Source organism: Tachysurus fulvidraco, chromosome 5 (genome assembly GCF_022655615.1).
Source record: "Tachysurus fulvidraco isolate hzauxx_2018 chromosome 5, HZAU_PFXX_2.0, whole genome shotgun sequence".
Lineage (NCBI taxonomy): Eukaryota > Metazoa > Chordata > Actinopteri > Siluriformes > Bagridae > Tachysurus > Tachysurus fulvidraco.
Genome location: NC_062522.1, coordinates 25,277,479 through 25,297,327, shown reverse-complemented (window position 1 = coordinate 25,297,327; position 19,849 = coordinate 25,277,479). Strand labels below are relative to the sequence as shown.

General features: G+C 38.2%; 1 protein-coding gene across 1 annotated transcript; it reads right to left on the bottom strand.

The window, feature by feature from the left end:
• Window positions 1-5,961: 5,961 nt before the first annotated feature.
• Window positions 5,962-18,727, bottom strand: atg3 (autophagy related 3). The gene is made up of 12 exons (XM_027147246.2): window positions 18,471-18,727; window positions 15,747-15,788; window positions 15,588-15,637; window positions 11,825-11,895; window positions 11,594-11,701; window positions 11,430-11,476; window positions 11,232-11,310; window positions 11,073-11,107; window positions 10,825-10,980; window positions 10,575-10,702; window positions 7,746-7,814; window positions 5,962-6,922 (listed from the first exon to the last, which is right to left on the bottom strand). The coding sequence occupies exons 1-12, from the start codon at window positions 18,540-18,542 to the stop codon at window positions 6,841-6,843; spliced, it is 939 nt and encodes a 312-aa protein (XP_027003047.1). The 5' UTR covers window positions 18,543-18,727; the 3' UTR covers window positions 5,962-6,840.
• Between the last annotated feature and the right edge of the window lie 1,122 nt (window positions 18,728-19,849).

Here is a 19,849-nt window from a genome sequence, read left to right as displayed (position 1 = left end):
TTTATCCATAATAACTGCTTTATCCTGATCAGAATCTCAGTGCAGAAGAATTTGCTCCAATACAGGAAAACACCCTGGATAGGATACCTGTCCATTGTAGGACAAATTATGCACATTTTTTCACAAAAGACATATACATTTGCAATGCTTAATAATGTTTTTTTTAATCATGTAAAAAAATATATTAATGGAATTGAATTTGAATTTGAAACGCTGGGTAAGGATGACCCCCACTCCAGACTCAAAGATGTCCTCAGGGTGCCTGACCGGCTCCAGGTGATGTGCTTATGGCTGCCCTGTGGCAGGGACTGACATTTCAAGCATGTCACTAACACATTAATAATCAGGCAATGATAAGGTGCTTTTAAGATCTATGGCATGACAATACTTGTAATAATTGGTAATAAATTCCCACTTGTCCCCACTGTGGACACAAATTAGATTATAGGTCTCTGTTATATTATAGGTCACGTTTAGTAAAAAAAAACTTTGTCATTTTCTGTTGCTCAAGGGCTGCAGGGACTAGTGACGAGAAAGTCCCCTCAACCTGCACTGCTTCAGGATCAATTAGTCAATACATGGTCAGCCACAAGCCAATAAGTTAAAAAAAGGTGACAGTGAGGCTTCATTTATGAAGTTGCCTGCAGCCCTGGAGTCAATCAGAGCTTTGAAAAGAGAGGGTATTTGAGTGTTCCATTATGACTGGTATCATGAATGCATAATCAGATAGAGGCAGGAAATGGTGTGCCCTCTCTCAGCAGTGCTGTTCATGGTATGCTGTGAACACTGCCCAATGAGGTGGTCAGCTTGGCAGCAGTAAAAGCAGCAGTGCTCACCAGCAGCATTCATCACTCTTTCTGTCGGCCTCATTGAGGTATGTACATCTCAGTTGCTTGGGTTCACTGGGTGGCTGCATGACCCCTTTGCCATGTGAAGCAAATGGCTATAACCTAAGGCTATAAATGGCAATAACCTAGCGGTAATAAAAGCAAACAAAGTATTTTCTGTATCATGTATTGAAATTATATTTTTTGAAATGATATTATCTACATAAGATATAAATGTAAGCCAATAATCACACATAGGTCTTTTACTGCTCCACATGATAAAACAGAAAGGCCACTCAGATACTCTGTAATCAGAAAGCTGACTTCTGACTGCATGTGGCCCTAGTACAAGCACGTCTGTCTCATCAGAATTAAGCAGAATAAAGTTAGTAAGCTTCCACTTCCATATATATATATGTATGTGTGTGTGTGTGTGTGTGTGTGTGTGTGTGTGTGTGTGTGTGTGTGTGTGTGTGTGTGTGTGTTGGTGTGCAGTTTTGTGAAAAAGTATTGGCCCCCTTCTTGAATTTTTTTGCCTGTTTGTCTTTAATGTTTCAGATCATCAAACAAGTTTAAATATGAGTCAAACATAACACATGTAAACACAACATGCAATTTTTAAATGAAGGTTTTTATTATTAAGGGAAAACAAAATCCAAACCTATATGGCCCTGTGTGAAAAAGTCTTTGCCCCTAAACCTAATAACTGGTTGGGCCACCCTTAGCAACAAGAACTGCAATCAAGTGTTTGCGATAACTTGCAATGAGTCTGTTACAGCACTGTGGAGGAATTTTGGTCTACTTATCTTTGCAGAATTGTTGTAATTCAGCCACATTCGAGGGTTTGAGCATGAACCACCTTTTTAACATCATGCCACAGCATCTCAATAGGATTCAGATCAGGACTTTGACATGGCCACTCCAAGGTCTTGGACTTTCTGGTGAGTGTTGGATCATTGTCCTGCTGCAGAACCCAAGTTCGCTTTAGCTTGAATGCTTTTGTTTGTGTATGACCGAATCTGTTGAGATTCAGAACACTGACAGATGTCCTGCTATTTTCCCTTACAATTCATTACTATAATTCTGAATTTATTATCCTTATTGTACTGTTCTTGACCAGATGCAGCAATACACATATCATTATATATATATATATATATATATATATATATATATATATATATATATATATATATATATATATATATATACACACACCATTAAAAAAAGCTTTATCCTTAAAGGAGTTACAATGTTTACATCGGCACAGGCCAAGTAGTAATCTGATCACATAAAAGGTTGTATAAGAAATATTTGAAACCTGATGTGTGTTAGAAAAGCCATAAGTTCTCAAAATGTTTCTATTGCTATCCATGCATTGCCATGGGCATATACTTTTCACACCCATCGTTATGAAGTGCTTCGAGAAGCTCGTCATGAGGCACATCAAGACCCAGTTACCACCCTCACTGGACACCCTTCAGTTCGCGTATCATCCAAACCGCTCCACAGATGATGCCATTGCCACGGCCCTTCATTTAACCCTCCCCCACCTGGACAATAAAGACACTTACGTACGAATGCTGTTCATAGACTTTAGTTCAGCATTCAACACAATCATCCCTCAGCACCTGATTGAGAAGCTGAGCCTGCTGGGACTGAACACCTCCCTCTGCAGCTGGATCCTGGACTTCCTGGATGGGAGACCTCAGTCAGTCCGGACCGGAAACAGCATCTCCAACACCACCACACTGAGCACTGGAGCCCATTGCTGTTCACCTTGCTGACTCACGACAGTGTAACAATGCACAGATCGAACCATATCATCAAGTTCACCGATGACACAACCGTGGTGGGTCTCATCAGTAAGAACGACGTCTCTGAATGTTGATAAAACTAAAGAGATGGTTGTTGACTTCAAGAGAGATCTTCACCTGGTCTGCAACCCCAGCACCATTACCCAGAAAGCCCAGCAGCATCTCTACTTCTTAAAAAGCCTGTGAAAAGCACAGCTCCCTCCCCCCACCCTGACTATGTTTTTCAGAGGGACCTCAAGACCCTGCAGTGGATAGTGAGGACAGCTGAGAAGATCATTGGAGTCTCTCTTCCCTCACACACACTCACCCTCCTGCCATCTGGAAAATAGTACTGAAGCATTCAGTCCCTCATGACCTGACTGTCTAACATAGCCATTAGACTCCTCAATACCTCGAGCACAATACACACACACACACACACACACACACACACACACACACACACACACACACACACACACACACACACACACACACACACTTACATTTACAGCAATCAACCTTATGGACTGCACTGACCTACACCAAATACACACTCTTCCAATATACATCCATGTATTGTTCCCACCCATATAAAACTGTTTACATTCTGTTTTGTACACTGATTTTGCTCTTTGCACATGCTGTCTTTTACATTTCAGTCGGCTGCTGTTTTGCACAATACATTACAATAACTCCTATAACTGCTGCTATAATACTAATGTGTTCATTGCAGTACTTCTGCACATGCAATATAGAACATACAGTATTTACACGGGTCGAGGCTGCTTATGTGTATTATCTTTTGAGTAATGTCTTGTATTGTTAATGTCTTTTGTCCTGCGCTGTCTTTTTTGTATTTTCTCTTGCACTGTTTGCACAAGGTTGCACATATTCACTTTATGTGGCTCGGATTAACTTACTTAAGTCTTTAGTTCGGTCTTTGTTTTATGTAGCACCATTGACCTGGGGAAATGTTGTATTATTTCACCATGTACTGTAACAGCTATATATGGCTGAAATGACAATAAAAGCTTCTTTACTTGACTTGACTTGGATGTAATGTGGTATCTAGGTGAAATAGGTGAAATAGCCAAACAGGAACTTTGTATGATTTGTGTTGTGTTGTTTGTGGGACAATTAAAAAGAGCATAGATTAATCATACGTGAAGCGTTGTGATTATATACAGCTGTAGAAAGGACATTATTTATACTCACACTGTCCATGGTCATCCAGATAACAATGTTTATTCCTTATACAATTTCAGGGAGTTTTTTTTTTGCTTTCCAATGTTGCCTCTGGCATGTATTTTTTATATTCTTGAAATGCTGTTTCTTGATAATATCCATTGTTAAATTACACCATGCAAATAACATTGAATAACTGAAAAACACAAAATTGTTTTCTTATAAACTGTTGTATTTTAGGAATGCAAACACATGTACAAGACTGATTGGGATTTTTCTTCAAAAATCTGTTCTGTTCCTTTAATAATCAGACTGGGATTAATTGTCAAGTCAAATCAAGTCAAGTCAAGTCAAGTCAAGAAGCATTTATTGTCATTTTAACTATATATAGCTGTTACAGTACACAGTGAAATGAGTTAACGTTCTCTAGGACCATAGTGTTACATAAAAGAAGACAGAGCTAAGGACTTAAGTAAGTAAGTCACAAAGTGCATTTGTGCAACCTGGTGCAAACAGGGCAGGACAAGACAAACAAGACAGTGCAGGACAAAAGACAATGCAAACAATGTGTCTGCTATAAAAAATAACAACACTACTGAAATTGTCCTAAACACTGTAGAGAACATTAATAAAAAACTGTAAAAAGCTAAATGATTCACTTTGTCAGGTTTCCGTCATCACCAAGTCTTTGTCAAGTTTATAACGAGTTTCACCATATTCTAATGAGTTTTTTCTGTTGTTTTTCATGTTCTTCGTGTTACCCTGGTTTTCTTTTATTTAATAAATAACCTTGTTTTTTTAATCCTGCATTTGAATCTAAACTCTAAAGTGGGTGACTTACAAGCCTATCTTCTGACAAACCGGGTTCAATCCGCACCATGCATCACCATTTTCTGACAATTCATTGTCAGGTACGTAGTTATTTGAGTAAACCGGTCCCACCTCATTAGAATATGGTGCCTTGTTGTTTACAGTTCTAAACATTGTTTCCGATAGTTATTAAGATCTACACTAAGTATGATATAGCAATTGTGAAGATCACAAAAATCTTATAACTAATTATCAAATGTATGATTTGCATAACATGCAACATATATATTTGATAATTAGTTATAAGATTTTTTTAATAGTGTGAGGAAACAAACTAATATACAAAGGTAGTGGTAGTTTTCTAGGAAGTGGTTGTCCTACTAAACCCATTAGAATCTTTAGTATTACTATAATAATACTGGGTAAGGCCCCCCTTTGCTCACAAAACAACCTCATTTCTTTCTTTCTGGATGACCAAGAGCAAGGGGTTTAACATAACAATCATTTTTTTGCATCATGTTTTGACCCAAGACTACACTAAGATTGTTTATCATATGGAATTAAACAAAGCATTGCATATTAATTTAGCATAATACTGTAAATAAAAATACTGTAAAATTTGGAGCAAAACAGGATTGATTTAATAAGCATAGATCTAATTAATATCTTACGTATCAAGTTGTACTTCCTAAAATATCTCTTGCAGATCAAGATTCTCTTAACTTTTGTGAGACTTGTCTTTATGGGTTGAGTGTCTCAAAATGAAATTTCTGCTTCAGTCTGCATGTCTTAATTAGTTTAATCTGATTACAGATTGGATTGCCAGGAATTCCAAAATGGCCATGAAGTCACATTTATTATTTGATTATTAATCCAAATGGTGCATACAAGCTCCAATGAATCCAGAATGCAGAAGCTAAAGTCCTTACTAAAACCAGAAGTTACGACCATAGCAGCCTTTCCTTATCCATAGAAACTGGCTCCTAGTCAAATTTCACATTGATTATACATTGCACTGAATGGCCTTATGCTGCGGTTCCTGAACATTTTGTCTTTTATTATCCTAGATGCCTACTTTGATCAAATGATCCAGGCTCATTGTTAGTACATTATATAGTGTAGGCTACATCAGGGGCAGAGCTTTCAATATAAATAGAATTTAAAAAACATCATAAGGACATGTAATTTATATACCATACCTTTCAGTTGATTTTAGTGTGTATTAAGCATTTTGAGGATTTTATGGCCTTCTTGGTGTTCCACAGTTAAGCCCATTAAAGAATACTACTGACTGTAAAAGGGGTGCTAGTTTACTGAGTGTTTACAAAATATTAAGAACATAGGAGTACATAAATTCTTTATTTGGATATGTAACATGATAAGGGCCCAAACATAATGGTCGCACAGGGGTCCACTGTGCCAAAGCACTGCCTCTGGCAGGAACAACAGAACAGAGGGGGAAAAAAACAAAACAAAACAAAACAAAAAAAAGAAAAGAAAAGAAAGAAAAAAAAAAAACAGACAGAAGCATCAGAACATTGGCACTTTACTCAAACAATTATGTGAAGGATATTTTAAAACCTCTTGTCAACTTCTTCAAGAACACCAGAAACCAATATTTCTGATATCATGGCTAAGTTTGGATCTCCTTACTAGAAAACAACTGCAACTACATTTAGCTCCATCTGTAAGCAGCACTATTAACTGTGCTGCCCCCTTGAGCCTGGACAATATTTCAAACATTTAAATAGCAAATCATTCAAACAACTTGTCAAATTATACTACTGCAAGAATCAAAGAATTCTTACACGGTTTATTCCAGACTTAGTCAGAGGTTGCAACAAGCATAAGTTATGTTGGTTAGCATGTTTATTTTTAAAGCAGTTTATTCACCAGTAATACATAAGAGATTGGTTAGTGGAGATGTTCCAATCCAGTGTAAGTATAACCCTTTCCAACATAAGGCAAGCATGACAAATACTAACTCTGCAATTTAAACATAATTTGCCCTAGAGAATGACAAAGTATTTTCAGAGAATTTCCAGAGAAGTTACAGCTCTGAATATTGAGGCAATTAATCATTTAACCATCTTACCCATGCAAAGTCATAAAACATTATATAATTATTTAAATCATCTTGTGTAAATGTTTTGCTGGCCACTGCCTGCAGGTCCATACAGCTCTCTTTAATGAAGAATTCCAGCTGCAATTCTGGGACATTACATAGTGAAATGCCTTGTGTAATCATATTCTATTGTTGGAATAACAGCTTGCACAAATTTCAGGAAAATCAAGAGGTACCTGGAGAACATAATTAAGGAAGCATTCTTCTGTCATAATTAACATTTTTATATAGTAAAATATGGTGAATGGGGCAAACTGGTGACCCAGTGGCAGGATCCAACCCCATCATTCCTGCAACCTATAGTAGGTTCAATTCCCGAGCAATGAGCTAGCCCAGCCACTGAAGAGTTAAATCTCAGTACCTCAGACTGGATAAAATGGGAGGGCTTCATTAGGAAGCATCTGGCATAAATCCTGTACCAAATGATCTGGTTTGGTGTCCCCAAACAGGGAGCAGCCATAAGAACAAAAACTGCTAAAATACTATACTAAAGACCTTTATGAGTCTGTTCACTAATCTAATGTCTAAGGTAAATACTGGAGCATTTTTCTTTTTAATCAATAACCAGCAGGTAAAAAGCTTTCTGTTAAATTACGATTTCAGAAGTTTACATACACTTTTCTTCCACTAGTTTCTTACTTCTAGAAAACAGATGTGTATAGCAATTAGCAAGGAGTGATACATTTCTACAATTTAACTAAGAGAGACGAGACATAAAAACATAACTCTAATATATGAACATTCTAATATGAATAATCTTTTTTGGCATCCCTAAAAAATATACAGCAAAATTCTGAACCAAAAAACATTTGGTTAAAATCTCAGGTATACTGAAGTGGATAAATATGAATTGTTTTTTATCAGAATCATCTCGTTTAGTGTGACAATTTATACTTAATGCATGCTAATGCATAGTTATATTGTTATCTATAAGATTTAAATGTCTTCTAAACCCAATTTATCTTTAGCAGTACTACCCAAAAGGTAAAGAAAGGATACATATGAACGCCAAGCTCTCCTCCACCTTCAGCCACAGTCTCAATTATCTTCTTCATCACTTCGGCATGTCTGGAGAAAAAAAAAAAAGACACACATTATATTGTTATAATAAATAATGACTGGCATTGTTTTATGGCCATTATTATATTTGTAGATCCTGAATGCTTGTACATTTAAATTTACAGCATTTTGCAGATACCCTTATCCAGAGCAAAGTATACAATTGCTTTGGAGTCTGAATCATGAATACATGAACAACAGTTCACTAGGTTACAGACCTAGGATACAAGTAGGAGTGGTCGGTCTTCACCCATCATTTGAATATAGCCAGTGACTCATTACACCACATCAGTGCCAGAACCGAATAGAGTCTGTCTGTATACCTACCTTTTACCCTGAGAGATGGTGGGACCAGTTGAGCAGTGCTGGTAGATCAGAGGGAGTGAGGTGCAGTGCGAGGAGTAACAAGAGCTTGGAAGTAAGAGGGTGCTGATCTTTTTTTGGCTTGTGAAATTAAAACAGAGAAGTTGCTTATAGACATGCGTTGGTGTACTGGCATTGTACCGAAATCAGTTCAGCTATCCAACTATTGGCCAATATCAATCCTGCCCTTTATCTCCAGAAAAGGTTGTCACACACAAGTAAATGACCCAATACTATCTCCTTGCTTGTGATGTGTGACCTGGCTTTTGACACCATTCAGAACACATACAATTTATTTGTCCTGGTGAAGGAAATTGTATATGCAGCATATACAATACAGAAATCGTGCAACAACCAACCGGCACGATGATTTGTTGAAAAGGCTTCGCAAACTTGGCTTGCTGCGGAGACCAGGCCTCCAGTCCTCGGCGTCGCCTGATACCAAGAACCAGGAGAGGGGATGCCGACAGCGGTGCTCGAGAATGCGGAAGCACGGCAAGTGGGCGGGTGTCCGTGCTAGGCTAAAAACGAAACCCTAGCAAGCCGGCTCTCCTACCCATTCTACTTTCTAATGTTTGCTCCATGGACAATAAACTGGACTACATCCGACTCAAATCCACTACACGGAAAGAGCTTAGAAACTGCCGCGTCTTTGTTTTCACTGAGAGTTCCAGACGCCGCCAATCAGCTAGATGGGTTTACCTCGTTTCGTGTTGACATAAATGCAGCTCTGTGCAGTAAGGCATGTACGTGTTTACATAAACACGGAATGGTGCAAGAACTCTTGTTTATAGCTACTGCTCATCGCTAGTGGAATTTTTGATTGTTAGATGCAGGCCATTCTATTTACCACGAGAATTCACCAGAGTTTTCATTGTCGGAGTGAACATTCCCCCCAGTGCTAATGCTAAAGAGGCTCTATGTGAACTCTATGGGGCTATTAGTGATTTGCAGAATGTTCACCCAGATGGACTGTTCATCACTGCCAGAGATTTCAATCAAGCAAACCTCAATTCAGTGCTCCCTAAATTCCATCAATATTTGGACTTTGCAATGAGAGGGGAAAACACGCTGGATCTTGTTTATACAAACATTCCCGACACGAATCATGCGGAGCCCTGCCCCCACCTTGGCTAGTCAGACCACATCCCTATCATGCTAATTCCAGCATACAGAATCTCAAAACCGATTCTGAAGCAGGTGAAAACCTGGCCAGCATGAGCCACCTCTGCTCTTAAGCGCTGCTTTGAGTGCACTGACTGGAACATCTTCAGGGAGGCTGCAACCAACTCCATCAGCTTGGAGGAGTACACGGTATAAGTGACCAGCATACATTGTACGCAAGTGCATTGATGACGACCGTCTCCGTGACCATCACCACACGCTCCAACCAGAAGCCGTGGATGACTGTTAAAGTGCATGCTCTGCTGAAGACGAGACCTAGACTTCAGAACAGGGGACAGGGCGGCCCTAAGAACAGCAAGGGCGGCATGCTCCATTGCTGTACACCTTGTTGACTCATGACTGTGTAACAATGAACAGATCGAACCATACAGTATCATCAAGTTCCCAATGTCACGTCTCATCAGCAAGAATGACAAGTCAGCATACAGAGAGGAGGTGCAACAGCTAACTGCCTGGGGTAGACAGCAACCTGTCTCTGAATGTTGATAAAACTAAAGAGATGGTTGTTGACTTCAGGAGAGCACAGAGCGACCATCCTCTGAACATCGACGGATCGTCAAGAGCACCAAATTTCTTGTTGTTCATCTAGCAAAGAACTTCACCTGGTCACTCAACACCATCACCATCACCAAAGAAAACACAGCAGCAGCTTTATTTCTTACAAAGGTGGAGAAAAGCCCATCTCCCTCCCCCCATCCTGACTATGTTTTACAGAAATCCCCATTCAATCCACACATGCAAAGAAATCAAACCATAGATTTTTGAACAATCTATGGTTTGATTTCTTTGCATGTGTGAATTGAATGGGTTGTTACCAACATCTGGTGAATTTTGACATTTGACATGAATTTCATGTTAATAGCACCTTTAGAAATAAAATTACTGAGAAAAATGGTGACGTGTTCAATACTTATTTTACCCGCTGTATGCCGTCCTTTGAATGATTATGCTTGTGTGTCATTTTTGCTTGTTTGTTTATATGCAATCGTATTGTTCTTCCCTTCAGCTATGATAAAGACACATTTCTTTCCATTATTTACCTGGGTTACCTATGTATGTGTGGGTGGAGATATCAATACAGGAGTGGGACCCATTTGGGTTAGGGCTGTGTTTGTTTTGGTGATTTTATATGTCAACATTGGCTTTCAAAAATCAGAGACCCTACCTTTAAATAAAGGTGTTACAAAACATATTTTGTGTAGGTTATTCAAGTTTCAGTACCTGCATGGGTGCACAGAGCACATAGCAGGAGGAGGCAGGTGTGGGTGGTTTTCAATGGTGACTGTTTTCTTAACATGATCCTGGCTGATGTCCTCATACATCTGATCAACAGTGAGTGGTTGTCTTTCCTGGGAAACAGCACAATACATTGGCTAAATTTCAATGATTAAGAATTACTTCCTAAATTCTTAGGTTACTAAAGTCTAAAATAACATGTTGGTTGTTTTTTGTGTCATGAATATGCATTAACCTCATCATATCCAAAAAGCCACAGCCTAGGCGTTTGATAGTATTTGTCATAAGTTATGTACAGATCATAGGTTCTTGTCTGAAGAATGTCGTCATCTCCGCTTGCCTCAGCCTTCCACTTAGCTGAATCTGCCATTTTACTTGTGTCAAGAGTGGCCTACACAGATGTTAATACAGTAAATGCTTTGCACAAGCAAGTAATCAATATCTATATTCATGAGGAACAATTCAATACAAAACTCACTGTACCTCATCTTTTCCCAAAAGCCCACTTTCTTCATACTCTGAAATACACAGATTGGCTTTATATTTACACAGCAGTTACTGTATTTGTATTTCAAGATGATCAAGATGCATTAAAACATATGTTCATTCAAAAAAAAATGTAAAGATTGTTTTTGCACTTACCCTTCATATCTGCTGCCTCTTCCTCTTCTTCATCATCGCTAATTCCACTGCCCAATTGGACATTCATATTCATATTATCCTTCAAATTGGGAAAGAAATATTCATGTTCAAATGAAAGAAGACACCCGAGTTTGCTAGTACTAAATAGGGAAATCCTTTTTTATGCATGTCAGAATGTATGTACTGTTACCACATTACTTTGTTATCCAAAGAGATTTCACGAACTGCCTCCAACATTCCATTCACTGGCAATGACAAATTAATAAATATTTTTATTACTAAAATGTAAAAGTAACTTTAATCCTAACACAGATACTACAACAGAAATAATTTCACTTTTTGGTAGTTGATTCTGATCTCACCAGAGTTATGATAAGTGTCAACCCATCCTCCATCTCCATCATCCTCTTCTATTATGGCCTCCAGCTCATCAGAGTACTCCATTTGTTTACAACGCTTGTAACATGGAACTGAGACAGAGGAAACTACAGTAGGAATTTTGCCATCTAAAGACTGTAATTTAGCTAAATGATCTTTTTTCATATACAATTTTATTAATGAAAATTTCCAAAGCCCAATTATGTGCTAAATACCATTACGGGTTAACAGAAACTGCTTGTCCATGGGCAAGTATGGCTTCACCTTTGCTTCCTCTCCCGATGCCCTACAAAATTATTTAAGCATTTTGAATGACAATATAAAAAAAAAAATCAGTATCAAGACAGTATCAGCATTTAGATGTTAATAATTAATCTGACTCAACCTGAAAGATTACTCTTAACATTTCTCTTTTCTCTATAACAAAACATGCTTTTAAAAACAGATAATACCAGAAGCATTCAAACTGCTTCTAACAATAATTTGTTCTTCTTTCAGCACTGGATGTGTGCCTACATAGTTTAAATAAGCAATTATCAAACACTTAACAACCTGTCCTTGCCCCCTGCAAACTGTCCAATTATACTGTAGGCCGATATCAAACCATCCCTTAAAAAATTGTAGCACAGCAGTCATGGTCATACAGAAACTTGAATAGATCTCATTAAATGTATCAGTGAAGATATAGGCCCGATCATATCACAGAAACAGTCCAGGTTAAAGTGGGCCTATAATTTGACCTATATGACCTATAACTTACCACTGCTTACAGCCGTGTTTACTTTCAGCAACACTGATCATGCAATTATCCTTGATAGTGTCAAAAAATGTTGTTGAAGTTAAATGAACAGCCATCTCCTGGCTCGGGATTTATTTAACTAAATGCTAAAAGTTTGTTGTTCTGCAATGTTCTTTTTTTGGCCCATTGCTTTTGTCTTTATACTGTATATTCTACCTCTGGGAAAATGATTCATAAACATGGTATTAGCTTTTACCGTTATTCAGAAAAACACAGCCATATGCTTCAGCAAAGGCAGTAACTGGCACCAGCTTTATAAAGTTGACGAATGTATAAAGGACATACGAGGGTAGATGCTTATTAACTTCAACCTACTTAGTTCTGAAAAGACAGAAGTACTTATACTAGGATAAGGTGACGTAAACTCTGTACGGTCAGATGGATTGCATCATGTGCAGCAGTAAAAGATGTCTGTCAGATTACTGACTCCAGTCTATCATTTAAAGCTCACTTGACATGGTGCAGAACTATTCTGGATGTCCCAGCAGGCATATAAACAAGCTGCAGGTAAACCACTATGCAACAGCTAGAATCTTACAACTATCTCGCCCCTATCTTATCCACATACCCCCAATACCCCCTCCAACACCAGTGTAGCGTCTGGCACCGTTCATTTTAGATTTCATGTCCCAGGCACCCTAAATTTCAACATCTACTCCTCAATTAACCGATGACCACTCCGTTTTACGATTTTATTGAGGGCTACACTCCACAGCGTCACACACCCACACCTGGCTCCAGAATGTCTGGAGTCTCCACAAAGACCAGATAACCGCATGCGGCTCATTGGGGCCCGCAAACAGAACTCACACACACAAACACAACACAATGAGACATTCCTTTTACTAATAAAACCCAAGATAAGGTACTCTAAGGTTCTCATTCTTATAACCCTTTTTGTAATATGTTTCTTCTTTTAAGGCTTGCCTGACTTAAAATTATTTGCTCCTTAATTTCCTGACAAGGGTGTATTTTATTCACGTGTCAGAAAACAACATTGTATTTTAAAATCCGTTATACTCTATCATCATATCTTACTGATCATGGCATGTTAATGTATACCTGTTCTAATGCCGTATGCCCCTTTAAGGTCTGATGTCAGAATGTATACGAAGCTATCGTTTTCTTTTTACTTCCCTAATGAAAGTGCATCTTGTTTTATGTTTCATTTTTGTTTCTTTGCCTTTATCTTCGCCTTGATTAATGATCTATGTATGTAATGTACCGCTGCCTTCATACCGTCATTACCCTTCATGTTTATTATCCAAATGACCACAAAAATATCGGTTACTCATTTTTCAAGCACTGGTGTATTTTATTTGAGCACGAAAGGCACCATACCATCTTAATACACCCTGAATAAAACTTTAAAGTCATCTAAAAGTTTGATAGCTAAACCGCGCCCACAGACACCTGAAACAAAGGGAGTTTTTCCCTCCAAAATAGTGACCGAAGTATTGGTCATCTCCCCAAAGATGGGTGGAGTTCGCGACCTTTAAATTGTCACAAACACCACTAATCCGTGGTCAGACTTTCGGAACAGCTTCAAGACGACTCCATCTTCCTTCAAAGAAGTTCCAGCAAGCTTCACTTCCAAGAACGACAACTGCTCTGATCTTCAGGAGAACTTGGAAGAACGTCTGACCCCACCCTAACTGACTTTTCAGAGATTTCTCTGTTGCATCCGGACTCTCGTGCAGTAAGCCAATGCAAGTAACCGTTTCCTTTACCAACCAATTTAGATGCGTAATTTTAAGTAGGAATATTTCATTGAATCTTAAGGTGAATTTAAGTTTCTGTGACGATTTCCCAGTTAGGGTGTGATTAATTTTTGAGTCTAAGCTTGCCATTCCTTTCCTTCCTATCTCTAGTTTCTTCTTTCCAGTCTCTTCCTCCCTTTCCCCAATTTTAATTTCTTTAGTTTTATTTTATTTTTCATTTTCGTTTTCCCTATTTCTTTTGTTTGTTTGTGTAGTTAGTTTTATGTTGTGTTTGTCTCATTCATTAAATGTCATAATTTTGAGCCACAGGTGATTTGTCTCTGAGTCTCGCTCACAAATTAAGGTACCTGCAACATCGGGTCTGAACTACATGCTCTATTGAGTTAATTTAATTTAAATTACGGTATACAGTAAAAGGAAAGCGAATCTTTCTTGGCCGGGAAGATACCGCCTTCATAGAATTAATAAAGGTTACACGGCCTGTTCGCCGGACGAACAGACCTAATAAGCGTAACCTTAATTCCAGTACCGTTAATTTCAACTTAGGTTAAAATATTTAGAAGTCACTATAACACGTTATAGTTACTTATAAATATTTATCTTGCTTCACGAGCCAAAATCGCTACACCAGCCATCAACATAAACTTAAACATAACAAAGCCCATCAGCTTCACCACCCCCATGAAAGCAATGGCTTGGGCCTCACCTCAAGAACAACTCTTTCCATAGTGAAGAGATGTCAATCAAGCATACACGAGGCAGAACCAACCCAAAGCAGACAGACCTGACTGTGTCTCCATCCACCTTAAAGTAGTGTGCAGATCAGCTGTCTCCAGTGTTATCAGACATCTTTAACACTTCAGTAGAGACATGCCATGTGCCAGCCTTCTTCAAGACCTCCAGCATCATCACCGTCCCCCCCAAAAAAAACATCATTACATAATCTGTTGCTCTTACATCTGTAGTAATAAAGTCCTTTGAGCACCTCATGCTGTCCCACCCTAAATCCATTACAGACCCTCTCCTGGTCCTCTGCAGTTTGCCTAGAGAGCCAACAGGCCTCCTGGGACATTAATGTAACCCCCCACCCCACCTACCCCCACCCCTGCTGTGTTCGTATGCGTTACATTAACACATATAATTCAGACTACTATACTGCACCTGCACATTCTTACCATATCAAAAAGTGAGCATTTGCATCGCGTTCATTTGTCATTTTCTAAAACCCTAGCCTTTAAATCTTCCTTTTATTAATCGCTCCATCTCCGTCACATCCTACATGTATGTGTATTTCCTTCAGAAAATGCAAATAATGTTTTGCTGATAAATAATAAACTCATTATACCTTACAATAGCAAGACCTGTTGAGTGAATAAGAATGAGATCACTTTACATTATTCTTATGCACACGTATCATGTCTGATGTGAACCCTAAAAACAGGTACTTAAGGTTCTTACCATTTCCATGTGGGGCAGTGATGAACTAGATGATCTCCTGCAGCAACAAACTGTATAAACACTTCAATTTAATGCAATACAATTCAGCATGACAATTTAATATCATCTTAAATATCATCAGTATCATAATGCTTATTATTAACACAAAAGAGCATTTACCTCCTCAGGTGTTATAACTCCAGTTTCTTTAAATTTGGACTCCTGAAAAAAAGCAGGCAAACACAATGAAACAGTGATAAGTGCAAAATAATAAGTAAAACACCCACAGACACATTTGAAGTGATAATGGTTTAGTTGGGTTATTTGTTCATGAAGACCAATACGTCATGTTTCTGTTATGAGCTTAGTGTATGAACAGATATACAAGTTGCTTATCCAAGGTGTTATGAAAATCAGCTCAATTCAGAAAAACGTATTCTACACAGTTCCTTAGTGTTTGTAAATTAAAGCATAAGATAACTAATATAAATCTTGACTTGATCAACTTCAACATAATTGGGATTAATTACTACACTTTTTACTGCACTAGGTCTATGTCACAAAATCGTGCATTCTTTTTGCAAAATCTATCCTGGTGGAAATTTCTGGGCAGAGAATAGATCAATTTACCTTGGGCCAGGAAGTGGGGGAAAAAAAGAGGCTGCATTAATGGTAATTAGCAAAGGGGGGGGGGGGATAAATGTAGCTGCAAGTGGCATGACACAAGTTCAAGCTGTCATAGCAAATTGAGCACATGTTAGGAATACTCCCTGGAGCAGAGATCAAAGCCTCTCATCCTAAAACTAACCAATGCACCAGCACGCTTGCCTGACTTTTCTGGCAGCTTGGTGAGTTGTGGGAGAACACGTGAGAAGCAACACTAATACATAAGATGACGGTTAAAAACTTCAGACACTTCCTAATATTATACAAAGAACATGAACCGTGAATCTGAACAGGATAACCAATGACAAGAATTACAGTAAAACAGACACATGACAAGATTCCATAACACAATGCCTGCCATCTTGAGTGCCAGTTAGTTAATAATCTATGTACTTTAAGTTATCTTTTCAGCAACTCGTATTGTATGCTGATCAGATGAATGACCTAGGACTAGTGAAACTTGTCCATAAGTGGAATGAACATCACTGCACCAAAGCACTTTTGTAGATTGCTCTGAATAGATGTTTCTACTTAATGTCGTAAATGTACTTTTGAGAACTTGTCCTGGGATTTTTGCCATCACAGTTTTGGGGTCACATTACTCAGTGGAGTTTAATGCAAATAATTAGCAAAAATGTGTTCCTATGTGTAAATAATATATCCACTAATAAGTTGGAGCCTAATTTTCTAAAACAGCTATAAGACAGGTTTATCTTTGAAATATTGCCACAGAATTTGGCACTGAGGGGCCTCTTCAACACACACAGACACACGTGCACACACACGTGCACACACACGTGCGTGCACACACACACACACACACACACACACACACACACACACACACACACACACGACTTAAATAAAATGATAAAAATAAATCAAAGGGGGCACTATAATAACTGATTTAGCAATTCTAAGGGGTCTTGTAAGATAGGCTAAATCAGTTATTATAGTGCCCCCATTGATTTATTTTTATCATTTTATTTAAGTCGTGTGTGTGTGTGTGCGCGCGCGCACGTGTGTGTGCACGTGTGTCTGTGTGTGTTGAGGCCCCTCAGTGCCAAATTCTGTGGCAATATTTCAAAGATAAACCTGTCTTATAGCTGTTTTAGAAAATTAGGCTCCAACTTGACCTGACATGAAGTCGGTAGAACCACAAGTAAGCACTCTTTACAATCATGGTGAGCAGAAAAGTATCTCGGAACACACATCATAGCTTGAGGTGGTTGGGCTACAACAGCTCAATACCATATCAGGTTCCACATCCAATAATCTACAGCATCTGTAAGTATACAGTTTCTATGAATTGAAAATCATACATGTTTAAAAATGGGCAAAGTTTTTTCAGAGATGCTAAACATTAAGACTCAAAGCATTAAGCTTTTCAAAACCCAAACTTTCAACAATTCATAGTGAGTACTATATGCTCGCAATAGATATAGAACTTTACCAACAACAATAATTTTAGAATGTAAAGCAACTGCAATTCAAAATGAATGGATCTATTGATTATAGTTGTTTCAGAAATCATATTTTATGACTATTGAATGTGCCACCTGTAGTAACTTTTGATTGTTTTTCTAACTGCAGCAGTCAGTATGAACAGTACAAGGGGACTGATCAAGCACTAGGGTTGGGAAAAGCACACTATGGTCTCCCGTGCAAGGGTCTCGTGCATGCGACTGGGAGAACTGAAGAGGTTTTTGACAACTAATTTAATTTCTATGTGATGTATTATGACATCTGTATATTGCATTGCTAACTAAACGAAATAAACAACCCGTTAGTCCGACTTCAAATTGTTCACTGACACGATAATATCGTAATCTGTAACAGAAGCTTTGGTGAAAGTTGAAATATAAACTAAAATACAGCTTATTAAACTTCATGTTGTTGGACACACTGCACAGTTCCCAGAATTCCAACACATTCCAGAATTCCAGATTTCAAACAGTAAATCCGAAATTATATCTTTTCCCGATCTGCTTGGGGATAAATTACCCATGAACTAAAACAATTATTTGTGCAATTAATAATGGCTACTGTTAGTAAACCTCCCAAGCAATGCGTTCAGTTCATGACTGTACAAATCCATCATTTTGATTGCATATGTGCATTTCATATAAACTACACGACAGCAAGAGACGGTAAAAGATGCTGCTCATCATCGTCTAAAATGTCTACATTAGTGCTAGTGAGCTAGCAAACAGCACTGTTAGCACGCGCCAGGCTTACCTTCAGCACGGGAGTTAGAAACTCAGCCACCCCTAAAGCTGTGCCTTTCACAGAATTGATAACGTTCTGCATGATTAAAATGTAATGCCACGGAGCCGAAACTCTTTGTGCGCGATATGCTTTGAGTTTTCAACTACAACTAATGTTTACGGATCTTCAGTAGCGCGTATCAGAAATCACGTGACTTCAGTCATCAGACTGACACTTCCTACAATCGAAGTCTCGTGAAAATGGCGCACGCGCGTTGGATGTCGGCCGTGGGACTTGGACTCATAGATATATTCACTAGGTGTCGCCTTGGCAACGGCAGTACATTGGAACGAATGCGTCAATTGAGCCGCCATCTTGGTACAGGAGACCCCTCCTCTTAATGCATCAGCGTCAATGTAGGCAAAGAAATAAAATCACCATAAATCGTTATGAATGCGATTTTTTTATTTTTTGGTTCGTTCCAAAGGTCAGACATGTATTTATCATTAAGTCCAGAGAAAATTTAAGGTTTTGATATTAAGATAAACTACTTTTTCAAAATATAATGCATAGTGCTAGTAGGTCTAGTTTATTAGTTATATTCTTCCACTTGAGTAAATTTCAAATGAACAATCACTACTTACCTTATAGCCTACTGCATGCAACACTGCTACAATGTTGTGACTATACATGTTCATTTAAACATTTAAATTGTGTTGGTTTATTAAATATATGATACACAAAGCAATTTGCAGGTGGAAGCAAATCACAAATTTGAGAGGAACATAATGTGAAAGTTAGATGTGCTAAAGACCGTTCAATCTTTTCTTTATTCCTGTCCCGCAATACATTTGCCACATTAAATAAGTATGTACTAAAGTAACTTGATAAAAGAGCATTCTGCTTGTGTTATGTCCAGGACAATCTAATAAAATGTTTGACAGATAAGGGAATCTTAAAAAAAACATACATAAAGTTGGGTCTTTTCACCTTTAAGCAAAAAAGCACGGGTCAAATTTTAATGTCCTTATTAAGAGCTTCGGAATCTAAAAACATCAAACATTGTCGGTTTTCCTAACTGTCAGAAACTAATGGGTAAGTAGCATGGATTAGCTGCGGTCGTTAACCAAGGACTGAAACAAACCAACGGAACCAGAAATATAATTTCCTAACATTAGTGCAAATGCAAAGCACGCTATTACTATCTCATGTGATTATTATTAGGGGTCAAGCCCCGAAGGGGCGTAGACACCTATTGTTATCATTAGTTTTCTTATTATTATTCTTCCGCCATTGAAGTCAATGGCAGCCCATAGAACCGTACGTAGGAAAGTTATGAAATTTGGCACACATGTAGAGGCCAGTCTTATAAGTTACTATAGCAACTTTGGTTTGTCTAGCTCAAACCC

Coding starts and splice junctions, on each gene's coding strand:
- atg3 (XM_027147246.2), bottom strand. CDS start 18,542: ATGCAGAACGTTATCAATTCTGTGAAAGGCACAGCTTTAGGGGTGGCT. Junction 15,638..15,746: donor GAGTTATAACACCTGAGGAG/GTAAATGCTCTT, acceptor GTGTTTATACAG/TTTGTTGCTGCAGGAGATCA. Junction 11,311..11,429: donor AAATCTCTTTGGATAACAAA/GTAATGTGGTAA, acceptor CCCAATTTGAAG/GATAATATGAATATGAATGT.